Below are 18,902 nucleotides of genomic sequence, written 5' to 3' on the forward strand. Positions count from 1 at the left end.
TATTACTATCTCATTATTTATATACTCCCAGTCTTATCTTAGGACTACACGGGTTTTGGCAGTAAAGAATCATTTTGCTGTCAGATGAATCCGTCAGTTCTCTTCTTTCGTTTTGAGGAAGACATCGGTCTCAGTTTACTCCCCAAACACGTTCTCAAAGCAGTGTTGGTCCTTATGAAATGAAAATGAAATAGAAAGTCGGCATCGTTACCAAAGCTAAGCAGTTTGGCCGTAGGACTTGTGAAATCCAGTAGTTAGAGCGTAACTTTTTTTTTTTAAAGGCTCCGCTATCGGCGTCCTGCACTGGGGCTAAAGCGTGGTAGTAGATAGTAGCAGGCAACAGCTCTTCTTCAAGCTCCACTCTTCGTCCAACCTCCAGGCATACTCTCTCCAAAGCGTCAGCGGTTTTCCCCTTTTGTGGAACCATAAACGGTGGTTAGCTTTCCAAGATTTCATTCATAAAAGAAAGGAGGCATAATGATCTGCATAATTTTAGGAGTTGTTTGTTGCTTTTAGCCTTTTCCCATCTAAATCTGTCTGAAGCTGGATCTTTAATCATTTTGTAAAGTATTACTTATCCAGGTAAATTAAAGATTTCCAAGAGCTATTTTTGTTATAGCTTAGGAGTGAAGACTTGGAATATCTTACACAAGGTGGGAGTATGTTACAGCATTCAACATGTAGGGTCATCTTAAAATCCACAGATTTCACTTTAGAAAAAATCACAATAATAAAAAGCCATTATTTCTAGTAGCAAAAATTCTTACCTACTTGGTGACATGGTACCTTCACTAGTATGCCCCACAAGTGTACCTTTAATTATGGTTTTGAAACATGTTAAAATGATGGAGTGAATGAAAAAGTCTGAAGGTACAGTTTTTATTTTATTTTTTACTGACTACTGAGGCAATTTTTTTTTAAAATGGAATCCTCATGTCATTAATGACTAAATCAATTAGTGAATTGAAACAATCAATTGTTGATCAAAAAGAAATTTTTAAAGCAACTTATCTAGGGAGTTGGACATGGTGGGGAAGTGAAAAATGATATTTTTTTAATTTTTAACCTCCATAGTAGAACAAGAAAAGTGGAATAGTTATTATTTCTTTCCAATCAAGTGCTCATGTTGATGGTTGAAAATGGAACAGGTGATGAAGTACTCACTGCTATTACATTTCCTGTTCAAAAAATTAATGGAATTCCAGACAGGGTTTACATTTTTTCTTCTGTAACTTACACTAACATTCACAAGTATTTACCACCATATTTTTGGTGTAATGAATTATAATCAAATAATATTGGTTCCTAAAAATGATGATAGTATTTTTATTCTACTTGAGGAGGTAATCTGCTTAGCCTTTTAGGATATAATGTAATTCTATGTTTAGGATCTGAATAGTGGACACTCAAACATATTTTCCATTAAAAATGGACTTTGAAACTTTGAGCATTGCTTCAATGTGTCTATGTCCCTGTCTCCACTAGGTTCTTCATTTATTCATGTTTCTGGTTAAAAATTAAAAATGTTAATAGTTACTGTTCCCCTGATTTAGTGATCACAAAATTTCTAATCCACAAGTTAGTCCAATATCTCTGAAAATTTACAAATATGACCAATCTTAAAATTTAATTAATTTGTTAACTTTTACCAACATTGTTTTGTTATAACTTGATCTGGAACTAAAAATTAATTGATTAGTGTTATCTAGCACATGCTGCACTAATAAAGACTGGGGAGTTTTCTCCTACCATCTCATTTTAGAACATAGCATTCGAACAACTAAATTTTTACCTTTTAGTTACTGTTAAGGATGAAGGATAATCAGGCTTTAAGATCAGTAATCAGTACTTCATATTTTGTTAAAATATTTATTTAGCAGTAAAATGTTTCCATTTACAATAAAAAGATGACATCTGAGAAGATGTTACTTTATGCTTAAAATAAAAAAACATAACAAACAAACTACAACTAAATTTTAAAATTATAAAAGTAGTAACAAAGTGAGTCAATTATATTAATTACTTAACAGTAAAATATAAGTAAAAGATTTACTTTTCCGTAGTTTTTCTATAGTAATGGGGAAGGAAGGGATGAGGAGGATTGATTTTATACAATCAATAATTTTTATTACAACACTTTATACAATATACAGACCTTAAATAATGAGATCAATATTTTACTTAAACTATAATTATATTTTATGTATACAAACTCAAGTAAAAAATCAGAACAATGCTTCTCGAATTTTAAAATTATTACAATGAAAGTTGCCAATTTTTTTAGCTGTATGAAGTTAACAATTCAGTTGATAGAAGACAATAGGAGAAACCAGTAAAACATACCATTTGTTAAAAAAAAATAAGATTTTGAAAACTTTCATTAATTTTGTCATAAAATTAGAACTTAACATTCATCCAACTTTGTAATACAGACCTTTCATAACTTGCTTGGCTCTAAGTAACTAAGCATCTAAAAATAAGATTGGCTACTCGATGATTAGGATTCTGTTCCCAACAAATTGTATCCTACTAGATCAATCTGAATTTGAGATATAAGACCATTTATTTATAATCGTTTAATTATATTCAAATGACTTTTTATTTCCTTCAAAACCAGGAAATGAAGACTTTATAGTTAGCATCAGAATGATGGAAAACCAAACTTTCCATCAGTATCACTCAAATATTTCAAGGTCAGAGTATACATGAGTAACACAATTTTAAAACTGATTTAGGAATATGTGGAGATAAATTCACTTTCTCCCACACGTGAGGAAATTTTTTGGAAGTTTGTGTATAAACAGTTTTTGGGGGTGGCAAATCCAAATATGCAGATAGTTTTTAATAAAGAAAGTTTATCAATCAATTTTTTATTTTTAAACTCATCTATTCATTTAATAACACCAGTATGACAAAAAGAAACCAATAAAACTTTTTTCACTGGCCAGAGTGAATAAATTTCTTAGCAGATATTCCTAAATCAACTTGAAATCTTAATTACTCGTGCAAGCTTTGATCAAATTCAAATATCTAGGTACCATTAGAAAGATAAGTTTTCTCTCATTTTGATGATAACAATTATGTACACATAAATTTCTGGATTTTAAGAAAATAAAAAGCTATTGGAATACATATGAACAATTATTAATATATTTTATAATATATCGAATTCAAATTGTGGTCTTTTTGGAATATTTTAATTTCCTTTTGATAACAAAAGCATTGGAAGTTGATCCGTTGTGCTCTTTTCTTCATTTTTGTGTTACAAATCTTGTATTACATATCATGAATTTACAAAAAAAATTGTGAATGAAGGAATAAAATCTTCATTTCTGTTTCAACACAGGTTCATTAGCCAAAATTATTAAATCAAACTTTAGGTTGTAAACCTGTATAACAGGTCAAGGCAGGTAACATGTAAATAAAGTAATTTAATTACATTTATACTTGATAAGAGCTGAAATGAGGTATGTGATAAAAGAAAAGGAGGTATTTACTTGTCATCCTTGCCTTTCTTCCTTTGCCTCCGTTAGTACACAAACACTAGATTAAAGATTTAAAATTGTGGGCTTCTTAACTTGTTTAAATTACATATTTATCTTATGCTATTGGCTTTTTCACCCTAATGCAAGACATCTTAAGAAATGCAGCCACTTGTGTTCATCAGCATCCTAATGGACAAAATAATATTATTCAATAGATATAAATAAAAGAAATATTCTGCTTTCAATCACTGTTAAAATATATTGATTTTCTAATAATTGCATAAGACGAACAAGAGTAGTGTTCCAAAGCAACTATCAGAGCGGCTAGTATTGCACTTTTAACTAAATCAAAAATACTAACCAATTCGTAAAATATTTTTGGGATTTTACATTAATCTATAGTTATTTTTAATAAACTTAATAAAATTAAAAATTACTTTATAATTAGAAGCAGCATTTTCCAAAGCAATAGAAACTTCTGGAACTGTTTCCAAACTCATAATTGCTCGATAGATCAAATTGATAAAATTTCCTGAATAGCCATTGTCAGCATATATAATCTAAAGTACTATCACTCAACTCAGTTTTTCCTGTAATGGCATTTATGACTTTGATAGTTTCTTCCCCTAAAAATGACAATTCATTTATATTAACTATTTTGTTAATAACTACCAATTAAGCATATATATGGCAATTAGTAATAATAACCAAGGTAGGACATTTATACTAACATTATTTTTTACTGGGGACCACAAGACCATATGGATTCGCTTTCTCTGTGCAGTGCGGTCTTCAGACTGAAATTTTTGGCTTGAGAGAACACAACTTCGGGGAGACCATGCGACCTGATGTTGCTTATGAATAATGGTTTCCAAGAGTGTAAATGAGTCACCTTAGTAATCTCATGTCAAAAGTGAAACAGCTTGAAATCCAGACTGGATAGGTTGAAATTTCTTTCAAGGCAGACTCACAGAATTAATCTCGATTTTCCCACTCAGGCTAGAATAGGTTCGTAACCTGTATAATTATCACCCTACATGCTAGAAATGGCCAGGTAGAGAGGAAAAGAAAGCTCCATAAAACCGGCCTCTTCTAGGCGAGCTAATTCATCACCTTGATAGTAAGTTTTATAATCACTATATTCATCGTATTCAGTGCCTATCCTTCCTGCCGACTAAGTTTTTAATTATCTGCGAAATGACACTGGGATTAAGAAACTCAATTGGGTCACACAGGTTAGAATGAGTGAGTACCTGACCCTACTTTGCTTTTAGGGTAAAAATAAGCTGTGTTTGAGAGTGAATGCTGACTGCATCACTTCCTAGAACTGCACCCAAGACTTAAGAGTTGGAATCATATATTTTTTTTTTTGTTTAGTAATTTTAAAATAAACAACAGTTTATTCTTTTTATGAATATAAGAAAGAAGCAACACTTCAAATCTGCATAGATTATAAGTTTTGTAAATTATGATTTTCAAGTTTCTGGAAAGAACTGAATGATTTCATGAAATATTTACATTTACAATACAAATAAATATAAATTATCCCATAATAATGTAACACACATCTTATCACCACCCATCTACAGTTTGTGGATTAAAAGTTCTGAGGGGCTAACTGAATAACTGGGATTTTTCTTCATCGAACTTTGGGAGCTTTTTTGTGGTCAACCATAATGTCGGCAACTGTGAGATTTTCAGTCAAGTTGAATTTCAGTTATTTTTAATTTCTACTCTTAATTTGTTAGTCAATTTGAAGTAATAAGTTTTATCTGTTAGATACCTAGTTCTGTGCCACTTCGATTTATCTCAGCATTAATCGTTTAGATGGTTGTATAGTGTATTACATTAGTCCATTTAGGAACATTACTTGAACCAAATAAAAGCTGAGATAGGTTTCCAAAGTGGACACTGCAGCAATTCAGGTGGGCGTTGATGGCCACAGGTGCATTTGGGGTGATCAATAACTACAAGTTGCCATGGTCAACAATATTACTGCTGATGAAAATAGAGCCCAGGATTACTAACTTGGTATCAGCATACCTTTGGTTCATCTTTCTCGTTAAGATCATTTAGAATGTTTTAACGTTTCAATACTATCTTTTGATTTTAGTAACAATAATATCATATTTTCACATATTAAAACAAAGAGATAACCACAATATTATAAATTCTTTTTTTTTATGGGAAAATAATTTTGAGTCAAGAGGTGAGTATTAAGCAACATCATAATAGTCGATAATGTAAAACTGTAAGATAAAAATCCCAGAGAAGGCTAATTTGTGATTATTATTAAGTCCCAGTGTTAACTAATTTATATTGACAATGAAATTCTCATTATACCTGGTATCCAAAAGTTAGATGCCTGGATGCCTCAGTATGGAAGAAGTAGAAATAATCATCAAAACCTTATTCAGCCTGTAACGTGGAGGAAGACCTTCAAGAGAATTTTCAATTCTCGTATACAATGCCCTATAATATTCATATATAAATAAGTATATAATACAATATCTAAAATTGTGTTAGAAATTCAAGAGAAACTAGTTTCTTTCTAATAGCATTTAAGCATGACCATACTAGTCCTTATGCTATGAATCCTCAACCCCATTCCACCAAATATAGCTTGTACCAGCAATCACCATGAAAGTTTTTTTCCATTCTGCAGTATGAGGTGGTTTTCAATAAAATATAGCATACTTTTGTTTTCTGATATTCTATAATTAACTGGAAATGTAATTAAATTTGTTTGAAAATGGTAATTAATCTATATCGAATAATTTTTTTTTTTTTTCAGCCAATACTTCCATTGGAGTATACTGCCTAAACATGTTGGGGTCAAGTTTCAAAACACAAAGTCAACGCCCCAGGCCGGATTTGAACCGGCACCGCCAGCAATCTCAAATTGAAAAGACTGGGCCTAACTAACTGAGCTACGGGTAGCCCTATCGAGTAACTATGTTTTTCTGTCAAACAGAATTATTGTTTTACATGCCCTGCTCCAGATTGATCAGTTCCCAATAAAATAGTTTATAACTTCCTTTTTACATGTAGAAAAAAAAAATTAAAATTTAACCAAATTTTTTCAAAAATAATAATTTGTTTAAATTGTTGAATTTGATCTTTTTTTTTTTTTGTACCATTGTTACTTTGCTCCTTAGTGGATAACATTATTCCATTGATGTTAAAATTTTCGTGATGCTGATACCAGCACACCAGTGCCAGTGAAAGACAAAAAAGAGCTGGTAGGAAAAGTTTACCTTCGAGTGGTGGCAGCAAAGGTCAGGTGAAAAATAGTTATAGGTTTTCTGGTTTCTTGAAAGTTTTTACCAGTTCTTTCAAACAGAACTTTTGAGCTCGGATACCTTGTTTTATCTAAAGTTATTAAACTTTTTACCTATTCCGTTTTTTGCTTAGAGTACAGAAAAACCAAATGAAGGGTAGTGTACATATTTGTGATAATGTCTTATCCATTTTCTTAATTTTATTACTTATCACTACAAGAATAAAATTAAATATTCGAAATATAAGACCATAATTACCAATGGTATTTGTGTGTTTAAAGTCATATCCAGGAATTATGGTTTCAATTTTTTCTATGTTAGTCCATTCCTCGAGGACCATCAATGGGCATGGAATGAAGAACTTCATCCAATAATTGTAGTGCTCGGTGCAAATGAACCTAAAATAAATTTTCACTTACATTGTCTGTGATGTTAACAGTTAAGACCACTACAATAAATACAACAAATGTTAAGCAACTTTCTTACAATTAGTATTAAACATTTACTTGCTTAAAATATATCAATAGCAATATCACGGCTAATTTAAAACACTAATTGAAAAACATTATCTAAGATAAAAAAATCTACCCCCAATAATCATAAAGAAAAACACTCACTTCAATCCAGCATGGAGTAGCTTTTATTGAACTTCTGGGGTAATCAGGGCCCCATCCTTTAATGAAACTTAAACGTAAAATACACAGCCTCCTCAAGTCATCAACTCCAATACAAGCAGCAGAGCTTAAACCTAGGACATAAAATTAATACAACTTTATTGATTTCTATAAGTTAACATAAGTAATGAAGTATTGTTAAATTCAAAATTTAATTTAATTATTTGCAAGAGCAAGATGGTGGTGAGCGATGTAATGATTGAAGATTTATTTACAATTCTTAAGTCAGTATGAAAAAAAGAAAACATGGTGGTATTGAAAATAAGTATACAACAAAACCTATTAATTGGCCTAAAACCATTTTCAGTAGCAACAATTACAACATTGTATTTGGGAAGAATGTGATGTAAGTGAGAAAAGCTGGAATTTTGCTGTGTTTTTTTAAACAAAGCTTTTTTCTGTATTTTTATCATTAATAAAAATGATTAAATTTGAAACATTAGTTTGAAAAGAGACAACTACTAAACCCCTATTTTCAAATTAAAGGTTATTTTGATAGAACAACTAATCAACTTACTAACTGCTGGAGCAATTCCTCCGACACTGTGCGGCCCAGGAATGTGGCCAGCAACTGCTGCTGCTTGAGCTGCGGCGGCTGCTTGCGCTGTAGCTGCTTGGTGTTGCATTTGGGTATGACACTGCCTCAAATCGAAAACCTAGTTAACATAAATATCAATAATTTTAATAAGAATGGAATCAGACAAACACAAAAATCATTTAAGCATAAAAGCCACAAACCACATATGAATTTTCTACAAAAAAAAAAACTATTTAGAAAACAAACAAAATCAATGTGACATTCTGATTGGAGGTCATAAAAATATCTGAAGGTAACTTACAAATGAAAGTTGAAACAAGACAGGATAAACTTTTAACTTTTAAGCATAAAAACTATATTTTAGATTTTTCAGACTAACTCAGTATGTCAGCTCAAGTGAGGATTAGTAGTTTTTTACTTTAATACTATCAATGGATCCTTTTGATTGTCTTCAAATCTGTAACTTCAATATTCTCAAAATGTTAAAATTCTGATTGTTGAGTTTTATTTTGTATTTGAAGTTAATTTGGAAAAAACATATTTAATTGATAATCCATTAACTGCTCGAATAATTAAACTTGATTTACTCAAAAAGAAAAAAGAAAGCTTGCACAGTTTCCAATTTTACTTGATTTAAAATTAATAATCTCTAGGGGGGGAGGGAATTAAAAGAATAATATAACAAGATAAAATAAATTAAATAACCTTGATATATGCAGATGGATAAATCTTGTGAACTGCATCTCCAGGTGATCTTCCTGCTTCCCGATCAAGATAGTAGGACTGCACAAAGACAGAATGATCGGAGAGACACCTTAACCACACGTCTCCTTCACCCCTCAGATCGAGTTGAACACCTTTACCAATGTGCAACCTATAAAATTTAGGTCACTTTCAATTAAGTATTTTACTTAGCGTAGATGGAAGAATACCAAGAATAAAGATTGTATTTTTGAAGGTATACAATTTTTATGACAAGAGAATGAAACTGAATAAGTCAACAAATATTGTGAATGGATTTTAGATGATTGGCACATTTTTCATGTTCCGAAAATTTTTTTGGATGAAAAACGATGTAACGTTAAAATTAATCAATCAATTATAAAATTATATTTTTAAAGAATTATCAAGAATCTACATTTAAGTATTTTTTTTTAAATATACATAAATTAAATTTTAACATTTTATTTCAGAATTTCTATTAATAATTTCCTGGTCATAATGTTTTACTACTTATAGCGCTCATTCTGTGGGCCCTATGATGAAATTTTACTGTATTACTTTTTTTTCCCCAGAAAATGAAAGAATACATTACCTAGTACGTTCACTCTGTTCTGTACGATGCACATTACTTAGGGCTCCAAGGCAAAATCTATTCGCTCCTTCAGGATCAACATAGCCATCGACAGTAACACAAGGTGAAGTAGAGGAAACTTTGAAAGTCTCTCCAACCTGCGTATCAAGTTCGAAGTAAGCTATAGAACACCAATGCTCAGGGGCTGGTTGACTTGATAGTAAACCTCCTATTCCCATTTCAGATCCCACTCCATGATTCCCTAAATATAACAATAAAATATATAAATAACAGATACACAAATAAATATTAATTTTAATTATTATTTGATAGATAGTCTCTTGATAAAAAATTATTTTATACATGAATTCTTTTCAATTTAATTAAAAAAATAAAATTAAAAGGACTACAGAAATAACCCTGCCCTACACACCTATTCACACACCAGTTTTAACAGATGGGGCATTATTGCATATCTCCTTTAACAAGTTAGTGAGTCATTACTATAGTAGTCCACTATGCACTACGGATGCTTACAAGTACATTCCTCTCATTTGTCTGTGAATGTAACATTACAGAGAGCTTACATCTGTATGTGTGAACATACAGAAGGTACATTAATGTTTTATTTAGAAGAGTTTGAATTTTAGGTTTCTAGGTACCTTCAAATGTGGAAGGTACCCAATTACTATACCGTTTCATTATTTATAGATGACAACTTCAGTAATGACCCACTATAATGTTTAAGGAGATATGCAATAATTTCTTGCCTCTTAAAACAAATAGGTGTACAGAGCAGGATTATTTCCTTAATCAGGTTTTTAAATTAGCATTTTATACTATATTCGATATTACTTGACTAGAATTCGGATTAATGTGCATCGGATATAAACACATTAGTGAAAGTATTGTATTGAAAGGAGTATCAATATTTTAGTGGTATCGCAACTTAAAATCTAGAAGAAGCTAAGTGTCTTTTATAAAACCTACTAGTTCAGAAGTGTGAACAATGTGTATTTATGTTAGGTTTGAATATGCTACTTGTTTATGGAATCATGGAGTTTGTTATCATACACCCTCAAGGGTATGCATCATTATTCATTATACGATTCAATGTAATGTAAGCCCTTGTGTCTTTTCAATGTTTACAATACTACTTACTTGTAAATCTGTACCCTCCTGTGTCATGCTCATGTTGGTTTCAAAGAATAAAGTTATTTTTCTTTTTATTTAATTTGTTTAAATTTGATATGAATGATTTTCTGCCCCAATATTTAATCTCCTTTGACAAAGACTCACCAAGATCTCCCAAGTTTAGTGTATTTTTTTTTACATTAAAGTAGAATAACAAGGATAACTCGATGAAAGTGATCTACTTAAAGCTATTAACAATGAGACAAAATTATTAATGATGCCAAAGTTATTAATAAATAACTATAGTGTTTATGTATTGCAATAATAAACTAAATGTTATTTAACATCCAAATATTAGTTATCTACAAATATATACACTTCCTTAACTTAAATAATAACACTTTGTAGTGGTAAAAATGCTCTTTAACCATTTAATGTCTAATTTAAATTAAAGATATGCCTAAGATTGACTATAAAACCTTAGGGTTGTGGAGAATCATCATATGAAACCAACTGTCACCTTAAAAGACCAATATTATTGAACGAGGTATAGCACACCTGTCAGAATTATTGCTACAATATACAATATAAAGGGGTCATTATATTGATGATATTAACCGTGTATGAGGGCCTCAAGTAAAAACATGAAAGATACTACTGCACATTGCAGTTGGTTTCCACAGCAGCCACTGGCCATTTAAGTAGGTTATGAAATACACTATTTAATATTTAGTACAAAATATTTTTGTCAGTATTTGAGCTCTAATTGTTTGAAAACACTCATGGGATATTACTGAGTAATTTAAGACATCAAATATAAAAATCGTTAGTGAAGTTCAGTTAAAAAACCACTTATAAAATGACCAGGTTATATGACAGCTCTAACATTACCCTGTTTTTGGCTTCACCATTTTCGGTAATAAAGAAGTACTAGTTCTTAGTTATTATAAGGTCTTTTGAACAGGAAAAATTCTTATTTATGATTATAGTATAACATATAATTAGGAAACTCCATTGCTTACAGTATGCATTTTGAAGAGGTTGGTGTGGAGGTGGTTGCATACTCTGAGTATAAGTAAGAGTATAACCGCTCCATGCTGCTTGCTGGGTAGGACTCGCGTACCCCTCACTCTGTGTTGGCCCAGGGCTTTGAGAATTAGTTCTTTGTACATTAGCAGTATCATTTACTGAACAAATAGAAAAGTTTTAATTAAAAAATAAACAAAATTAAGCTATAAAGATGTACTTTTCAAAAAGATATGAAATAGCTACTAAATAAATACACAATATGTGAAGAACCAGATAGTATGATTTATGCATGATTTTTTTACCTAGTTGCAACTAAGACACCAATAATTAATCAAGTGTTTAAAAGAAAAAGGTTTCTGATATTAATTTGTCGTATATTAGTTAAAAATTAAGATGCAATATAAAGCTTAATATATAGCTGATATGTATGTTAATATAATAAATATAATGCATATTAAAATATTTTATTACATCAATTTAAGATAATTAAAAAACTTTTACCACGGGCCATAGATCAGTATAGCTTTCTCACCATAACTACAGAATAGGTAGGTACATAATTATCTATATATAAAAAATATATTGGTTCACAATAAATAGTTTATTTACTCTTTGAGTTATTTTGACTTCTTCCTCAGCCAGACCATGTTCCTTTTGTATATGACGCACTTTCAGTCAACAATCTTCCTAATTATCTGTACTTCAAGGTTTAAGAATAGAATGTATTATATTTATATTTCATAAATTTAATCTGTGAGGAGCCATGTTTGAATGTCAAGAAAAATAGCTTTGTGCATGATTAAGAAAAGTATAGGATGGAATTATATGAAATTAATACAGGACTCTTTTCTCACTAATACTCAACTTTCTTCCTGATTAGGGCCTTCCGAAGTTGGACGAGTCATTTACGAGAAATAGGTCTGCTGAGAAAATAAGTGTAATAAACATAGTCAGCCAAATCTGATAAAATCGATGTGGGATAGACCAACTAGGCTACATAATCCCTGAAAATTATGGTCAAAATTGAAAGAACGGTTCGATTGGTTATGCCTTAATATAAATTTGACTACAGAGCTTCACTACTTTCGATAGGGCTTTTTAATGAAAGAGCTTTAATATTGGAGAGAGAGTAAAGCCACCGGATGGAAACAATGTCTAATTCATTTTTTCATCAAAATAGACCATGTTTGTAACTGAGGTACTCAAATAATCTTTATTATGACCATTATGAGATCATTTATTTTTTTTTTTTGCATGCACCCAGGGTTTATAAAATTTTGAAACTATAATTTTTTATTAAAAATTAAAAAAAAACAAAAACATCATTGCAACAACTTTAAGGGGTCTAGGGTTCAGTCTTTATAGAACTGTTTTAAAAACAGGGAGATTAAGAGGGAATGATAGAATTCAACAGAGGAAGAACCGTTCCTCAAGGTCATCCATCACATCTTAAATTTTATTATATACTATCAAGGGGAAAAAAATTTGTTTGTATTTACATAAAAATTACATATTTTTACTTAAATTAAGAATAAAATTCCTATATTACTTACTGACTGGACTTCCGGGAGTGTCTATAGAAGATTGTGACATGGGTGAATAAAATGCTGGCTGGGCCATTTGAGAATCAGTAGGAGATACAAGAGCAGGAGTAGTACTGGTCACCAAAGTGCTCCCACCTCCTGGATTATTGTTTCCTGTAATATTAAATAGCTATATATTTTTAAAACCTAAATAAATACTAAAAGGTCCACTAAATATAGAATCATTATCAGAACAATAAAGGGAGTCTAAACCACAAAGGGAAAATGTAATATTACAAAACAAAAACAAAAAAATGATCTGTGAGATAGTTTAAAACTACTCCCCAAGAGACTAAAGGTTTGACCTTAACCAACCCGTTTTTGTTTTCAAGGGTAGGAATAATATGTTTTTATGTTGTCTCAAGTCAAAAATATATATTCTATAAATTGGAAAATTATGGTTTATTAGGAAATCTATTTTTCTTAATGATGCTTATATTTGCTCTTATGCCACTGGGCTTGTCACAATTGCACGAAAAATTCTAATTTTATTATTTAATCATAAATATTAAAACTACATTTTATTTTTTTGGAATTAAAAATACTCTCACCTTTATAGTCAATCACCATGTCAAAATATTATTCCAAAATAATTGTAAGCAACATACATACTTGAAAAAAATAAACTGATAATAATAAGCATAACATGAAAAAATAAATAATATAAACACTCACTATGCAAATTTTGTGGTGGTGAAGCCTGTTGGCTCCAAGGAGACCTGGATTGTTCTACTACACCCCTTGGCAGTTGCCTTCCCTCCAATTTATTGCTTAGATAACTCCTTCCTTCACCACCAACACAAACTGAACCTACACGATCGTCATCAACCACAAAACAAGTGCAATAAAAAAAAAAAAAAAAAAAAAGATTGCTAGTCAGAAGTAAAAAATAAATAAAGACTTAGGGAAGCCAAACGTTTAATGAAAATAGGAAAATAAAAAAAAAGATAAATTGCAAGAGCTTAAAGTACAAAACAGTGCTAAAAATACTATAACAAATGTAATACAACACTTTCATTCCAAACAGATATTCATATTCATAGCAGATAATTTTTTGAAAATGGCTATATGATGATACCATACTGCATTTAAAAAATAAAACTGGCCTGATAAATATTGAAAAAGACAAGACATCAAATAAAGCTGATAAAACACATAGAAAAGAAAAAATCTTTAAAACATACCATGAATAGGCTGCGGATGGAACTGAATGGGCTGTGGAGCATGGTGCTGTACTGTAACTTGATCATCAACTTCAGCTGTACCAGGTACAACACTGTACTCATCCTTCACTGCTCGACTAGGACCTGACTGTAGGCTTAAACCTGACAAATCTAGGAACAAAAATTGAAATTATAAATATATTTTACACAAGTAAAAAAAAAAAAAAATTTAATTGAATAAAATAATAAAAAAGAAAAGAAAACAACTAAAGTTTAGATTGAAGGCAAGAATAGAAGGTAACTGATTAAGAAACAGATGAGTTAAGGAAAGTTAGCACCTTAATCTAAGTAGATATGCAAGTACGTTTCATCCCTTGCAGTACTTCTTTCAGTGTATTAGTTTTTTTTTTTTTGTTTTTTTTAAATTAAATTATGTTAATGTTATCATTTTAGGTGGTTTTCAAATAATGACAATTTATATCTTAAAAATTTATATAATGTGATATGAAATCAACAAGTAATCAAATTATAAATAAAATATTTGTTCATTTTGAGCTTAAATTGTTTAAAAACATTAAGTAATTAGAAAAATCAACTAAGCTGTATGCTCAAAACTGACTATGAATAGGCTAAAAACATTATCGTCTTTATAGCTACGCTATAGTATACATTACTTCATAACAAAAATGTAATGTAAAATGTTATTTTGTAAATATGAATATAGAACTACACTATCTTTAATAAGGAATTAACAGCTCAGATGTTTATAACAAAAGACTATCGGCAGCATCAAATGTTTAAACAACTCCAGATACCTCAACAACTACCAGCACTTATTGTATTATGAATCACACTTTGTCTGCTCACGATAAGACTGCAATCTACAACCATGATACTTAGCCATAGTTCTATGGCTATCATCTCCACGGTCTGCACCACGGCTTATGAGGAGATTGCGACCTACAACTATGATACTTTGCTGTCATTTGCCTATGTCCATCATTTGCACAGTTTGCATCCTTGATTTACGAAGTAGTAACAATCTACAACTATGATTCTTTGCCGTCATTCTCCTATGGCAATGCAGGAAAATAGACAGGTTTGTCTCAACATCTTACACAAATGTCCCCAACAGCCTCTACAAGGACCAATCAGTTACTGAGTTCACCTTTCAGTATGTTCCTAATCTTTGTTCAGAAGCACTACCTGGGTCCTGTTTCATAATAAAGTACAAACTAATACTATTAGTCTTGTCGATTTAACTTAATACAATTACACTGACTTGTACAATAGTAACCTGTACTTTAGTACTTTTTAACTCCAGTAATATCACTAATAGTCCTCCCTATTATGAAAAAAATTAAGTATTAGTGGAATTAACACATCGTTTCTATACTTGTATTTTGAACTAATACTATTAGCTTTCATTATGATACAGGGCCCTGATTAATATCATAAAGAATTTGATGCAAATTTTGAAAAACATTTCTACATTCCTTATACATCTATATTCCTTATATACATCCGACTAAATCAAACTGATTACTAACATACCTATGCCAGGAGATACTACTCTTTCATAGTGGTAAGGGTTGACACAAACAGAATCACACTTGAGATCAAAAGCAAACTGGCAATATTTGACATGTTTCAATTCATTCTTATGAAGGTCTGGCCATCGCCATATCCTAGCATATATCACATGGGGAAAACCTTTTCTCCCAGCAACCTAGAAGAACAACCAAATTGAAAAATTGTATGACACACATTAACGGAATACCTATTTTTCTCAACTAACCTGAAGTCTTCCATCCAATGTTCTTTGGATGGTAACACATTTACTATGATGAGAACCATTGGTTGTGATAGCAGTAATCAAACTGTCAAGTTCATCTCTTTTTTCCTAAATATTATTTAAACAAATCATTAAAAATAAATGAAAATAGTATTAACACTCACTTATTTTTTATTAACATCAGTAACAAACCTTCAGTTTTTTAACCAAACTTTCTATAGCACGCTTAGCAAATCCTTCTGATTCACCTCCTTGTCGATGACACATAAGACTGTGGACAATGCTTAAACAAGCATCTGCTGAAGTAGGTGTACTAGTAACAGTCATTTCCTTGGTACCAAAATAATAGTTAACAGATTAAAGAGCATCTGGGTTGAACCACCAAAACAAACTACAAATCTGGTTTATGAAACTGATAAACAGAATAGAAGCCAATACAGAAAGACATTTTCAGGTTATTATCATCGATCAATTCCGTATTTACAATGGATTCAATTAATGAAGATGGTTAAGAAAAAATAAATATAAATATAGAATAACCAAAAATTAACAACCCAGAAGCAAAGAAATAAATTAAATCCCAAACTTAATGGAAATATTCATAACACAGTTTACCACAAGAGAAAACTATATAAATAGACAAGTAATCCTCCGTAACAAATACAACATTACCGAGAACGAACTGACAGTACTGACAAGAGTAGCCAGACTCAGCCATCTTTTTCCCCCATAAACCCATCCCAATTTTCCCTTCAATCCACCACCTTTAATCATAAATTATAAAATCTCATTTTTATATTAATATAACCAACTAAAAACAAGACTAATACTGAAACATATATAAAATTTATAGTCTGGAACAAATCTAAAATATTTGGTTAGTATAATTAGTATTTACAAATTTGATCACTATATTACCATGTATTAACTATTTCAATATCTAATCTACGAAAATACATTTGATATTAATTAGTACAATATTACTTAAATTCGTAAAACGATTAGGTCAATGAACGAGCTAAAAAATAAAAAACTGCATTGCAAAAAATATATTAGGGAATCTAGACCTTGCGAGACCCCCTTAGTTTGGATTGTTTTTTCTTACTCTCCGTTTTTATTTAGAAGCACATCAATATAAAATAGAGAATATATATACATATATTAAAATTAATCTTATTTTCCCGCATGGCAATTTAAGAAAGATTTACAGAGTCGGCTGAAGGCGGGTTTACAATCGTAGCATAATATCTGGGGGGACTTACAAAGAATGGGCAGGGACCATTCCGGCTGGTGGTGGTGATGGTCTGATTTCAGACTCCAGAGCCCGAAGTACGTCGGGGACCGTACTTAGCAACTCCCAGGTCTTGTTGAAGGGCCGATTTCCCGGAAGAACGGGTTGGCACAGGCCTTCTGTCCATCAAAGAATTCGATATGCCTCCTGCCTATATACTCCGGCATAGAGGGAAGCTGGAATTCTTGGTAGATAATGGAGTTTTTGGCCCTCTGCAATGATGTGTCCCGGATAATCCGCCGAAGGACGGAGTTCTGGTAGGGGGGCTGTGATTGGGGTAAGGGGACTGTGATGGGGTAAGGGAGCTGTCGGAAGGTTTACCCTCAATTGCTCCGGGAGAGGGCGGCGGAGAAAGGGTAGGAGGTATCATAGTCTCTCCAACAATTTGAAAACCTAAAAAGTTAGGAATTTTGAAATTTAAAACCCTACTTCGAACTACAATTATGGTAAAACAATTTACTTGAAGATTGACTAAAACTTAAAATTAATACCTTTTAGTTTAAGAAATTGAAATTTCATCAATATTGTTGTGTTAGAACAGATATGCTTATTATTTTTGTCAAATGCCAATATTCTTACTAGTACCAGCCTCTGGTGGTAATCACTGGCGGCTAACTGTAGGTTACTACTTAATAGTGACCAGATTCACTTTTCGGGACCGCCAAGAAAAAACATTTACTGCTTCAGGTGGGAATCAAACCAAGAACGTTTCGAACCGTGCGCTCTTGGACCCAACCCCAACTCGCACGGTCATCACATTCCCTATTCGTAACAGTTAACTGAAATTTACCCAATAATTTGAATTTTGAATTTGAGTGCGGTCAGCAAAGAACAACATGAATAAATAAATATTGTTTTGTTTATTTATGTTGTTCTTTACTGACCGCACCCCCCGACAAACCATTCCAATCTACGGTCAACTATCTACACCTCACTATAAGTCGAATCCATTTTAAAACCGATTAAATTATCATCTTACCTATGAAAAATTCACTACTGGTAGACATTTAGGTTTTAGAATAAATCCATACTTTAAAAATGTTCTACGAATTATTGCTTGAATCTAAGATACTTGTGTTTTATTCCAGCATTTCATTTCCAATGTCTTTCTGGTTTTTCTTCTTATTTAATAGCTTAAATGATAATTGTACCACAATCTGTCTGGATTAACATTGGAGCCGCCAAATGTTTTTAAAACAACGATGCTGCGGTGAAAAATGTTTAGAAACTACTACCAAAAGATAAAGACCGCACTACGCTTCGTAAGATCTATGGGACTAGTGCGATAGACTAAAAATGCAATGATAAATAACTCCAAAACAATGTGCCTAAAAGCTTATCTTATTCTTATTTAATGTCAATCAAATATTTTACGACATAAGACTAAAATTAGTTCTATAAGTTCATTATTTTCTAATATGGGTCATTCTTTCTATAATTTTCCTATTTATTCCCGCGGTCCACCAAATTGTCTGATTGTTTTTTTACAGCCTCCTGCAGCCAAAAAAAGACGAAAAATGACTTTACCTGATTTTTTTGTCGAATCCTGCGTCTACAAATAATTATTTAATTTTTTGCAATAAAAACATGATTAAAATAACTACTTTTTTTGAATCTATCAAAATAAGCAACAGA

General features: G+C 31.3%; 1 protein-coding gene across 3 annotated transcripts; it reads right to left on the reverse strand.

The window, feature by feature from the left end:
• Window positions 1-3,613: 3,613 nt before the first annotated feature.
• Window positions 3,614-16,695, reverse strand: LOC106677844 (mothers against decapentaplegic homolog 4). 3 transcript variants are annotated; one of them, XM_014415997.2, is made up of 16 exons: window positions 16,169-16,695; window positions 15,980-16,084; window positions 15,736-15,910; window positions 14,203-14,352; window positions 13,694-13,828; window positions 12,989-13,132; window positions 11,429-11,593; window positions 9,294-9,534; window positions 8,684-8,852; window positions 7,958-8,096; window positions 7,384-7,514; window positions 7,025-7,164; window positions 5,829-5,957; window positions 4,217-4,675; window positions 3,923-4,111; window positions 3,614-3,671 (listed from the first exon to the last, which is right to left on the reverse strand). In XM_014415997.2, the coding sequence occupies exons 1-12, from the start codon at window positions 16,301-16,303 to the stop codon at window positions 7,084-7,086; spliced, it is 1,770 nt and encodes a 589-aa protein (XP_014271483.1). In that variant the 5' UTR covers window positions 16,304-16,695; the 3' UTR covers window positions 3,614-3,671; window positions 3,923-4,111; window positions 4,217-4,675; window positions 5,829-5,957; window positions 7,025-7,083. The 3 variants fall into 3 exon arrangements, with proteins under 3 accessions (XP_014271483.1, XP_014271482.1, XP_066906530.1); XM_014415996.2 differs by lacking the exon at window positions 4,217-4,675; XM_067050429.1 differs by lacking the exons at window positions 3,923-4,111; window positions 4,217-4,675.
• Between the last annotated feature and the right edge of the window lie 2,207 nt (window positions 16,696-18,902).

Source organism: Halyomorpha halys, unplaced genomic scaffold (genome assembly GCF_000696795.3).
Source record: "Halyomorpha halys isolate HHAL.00 unplaced genomic scaffold, Hhal_1.1 Scaffold110.1, whole genome shotgun sequence".
In the NCBI taxonomy this organism is placed as follows: Eukaryota; Metazoa; Arthropoda; class Insecta; order Hemiptera; family Pentatomidae; genus Halyomorpha; species Halyomorpha halys.

Excerpts from the sequence above, each read along its gene's own strand:
- LOC106677844 (XM_067050429.1), bottom strand. The coding sequence starts at position 16,303 with ATGACTGTTACTAGTACACCTACTTCAGCAGATGCTTGTTTAAGCATT. Across the intron at positions 16,085-16,168 it reads GTTTGGTTAAAAAACTGAAG|GAAAAAAGAGATGAACTTGA; the intron begins GTTTGTTACTGA and ends AATAATATTTAG. Across the intron at positions 14,353-15,735 it reads AGTAGTATCTCCTGGCATAG|ATTTGTCAGGTTTAAGCCTA; the intron begins GTATGTTAGTAA and ends TTTTGTTCCTAG.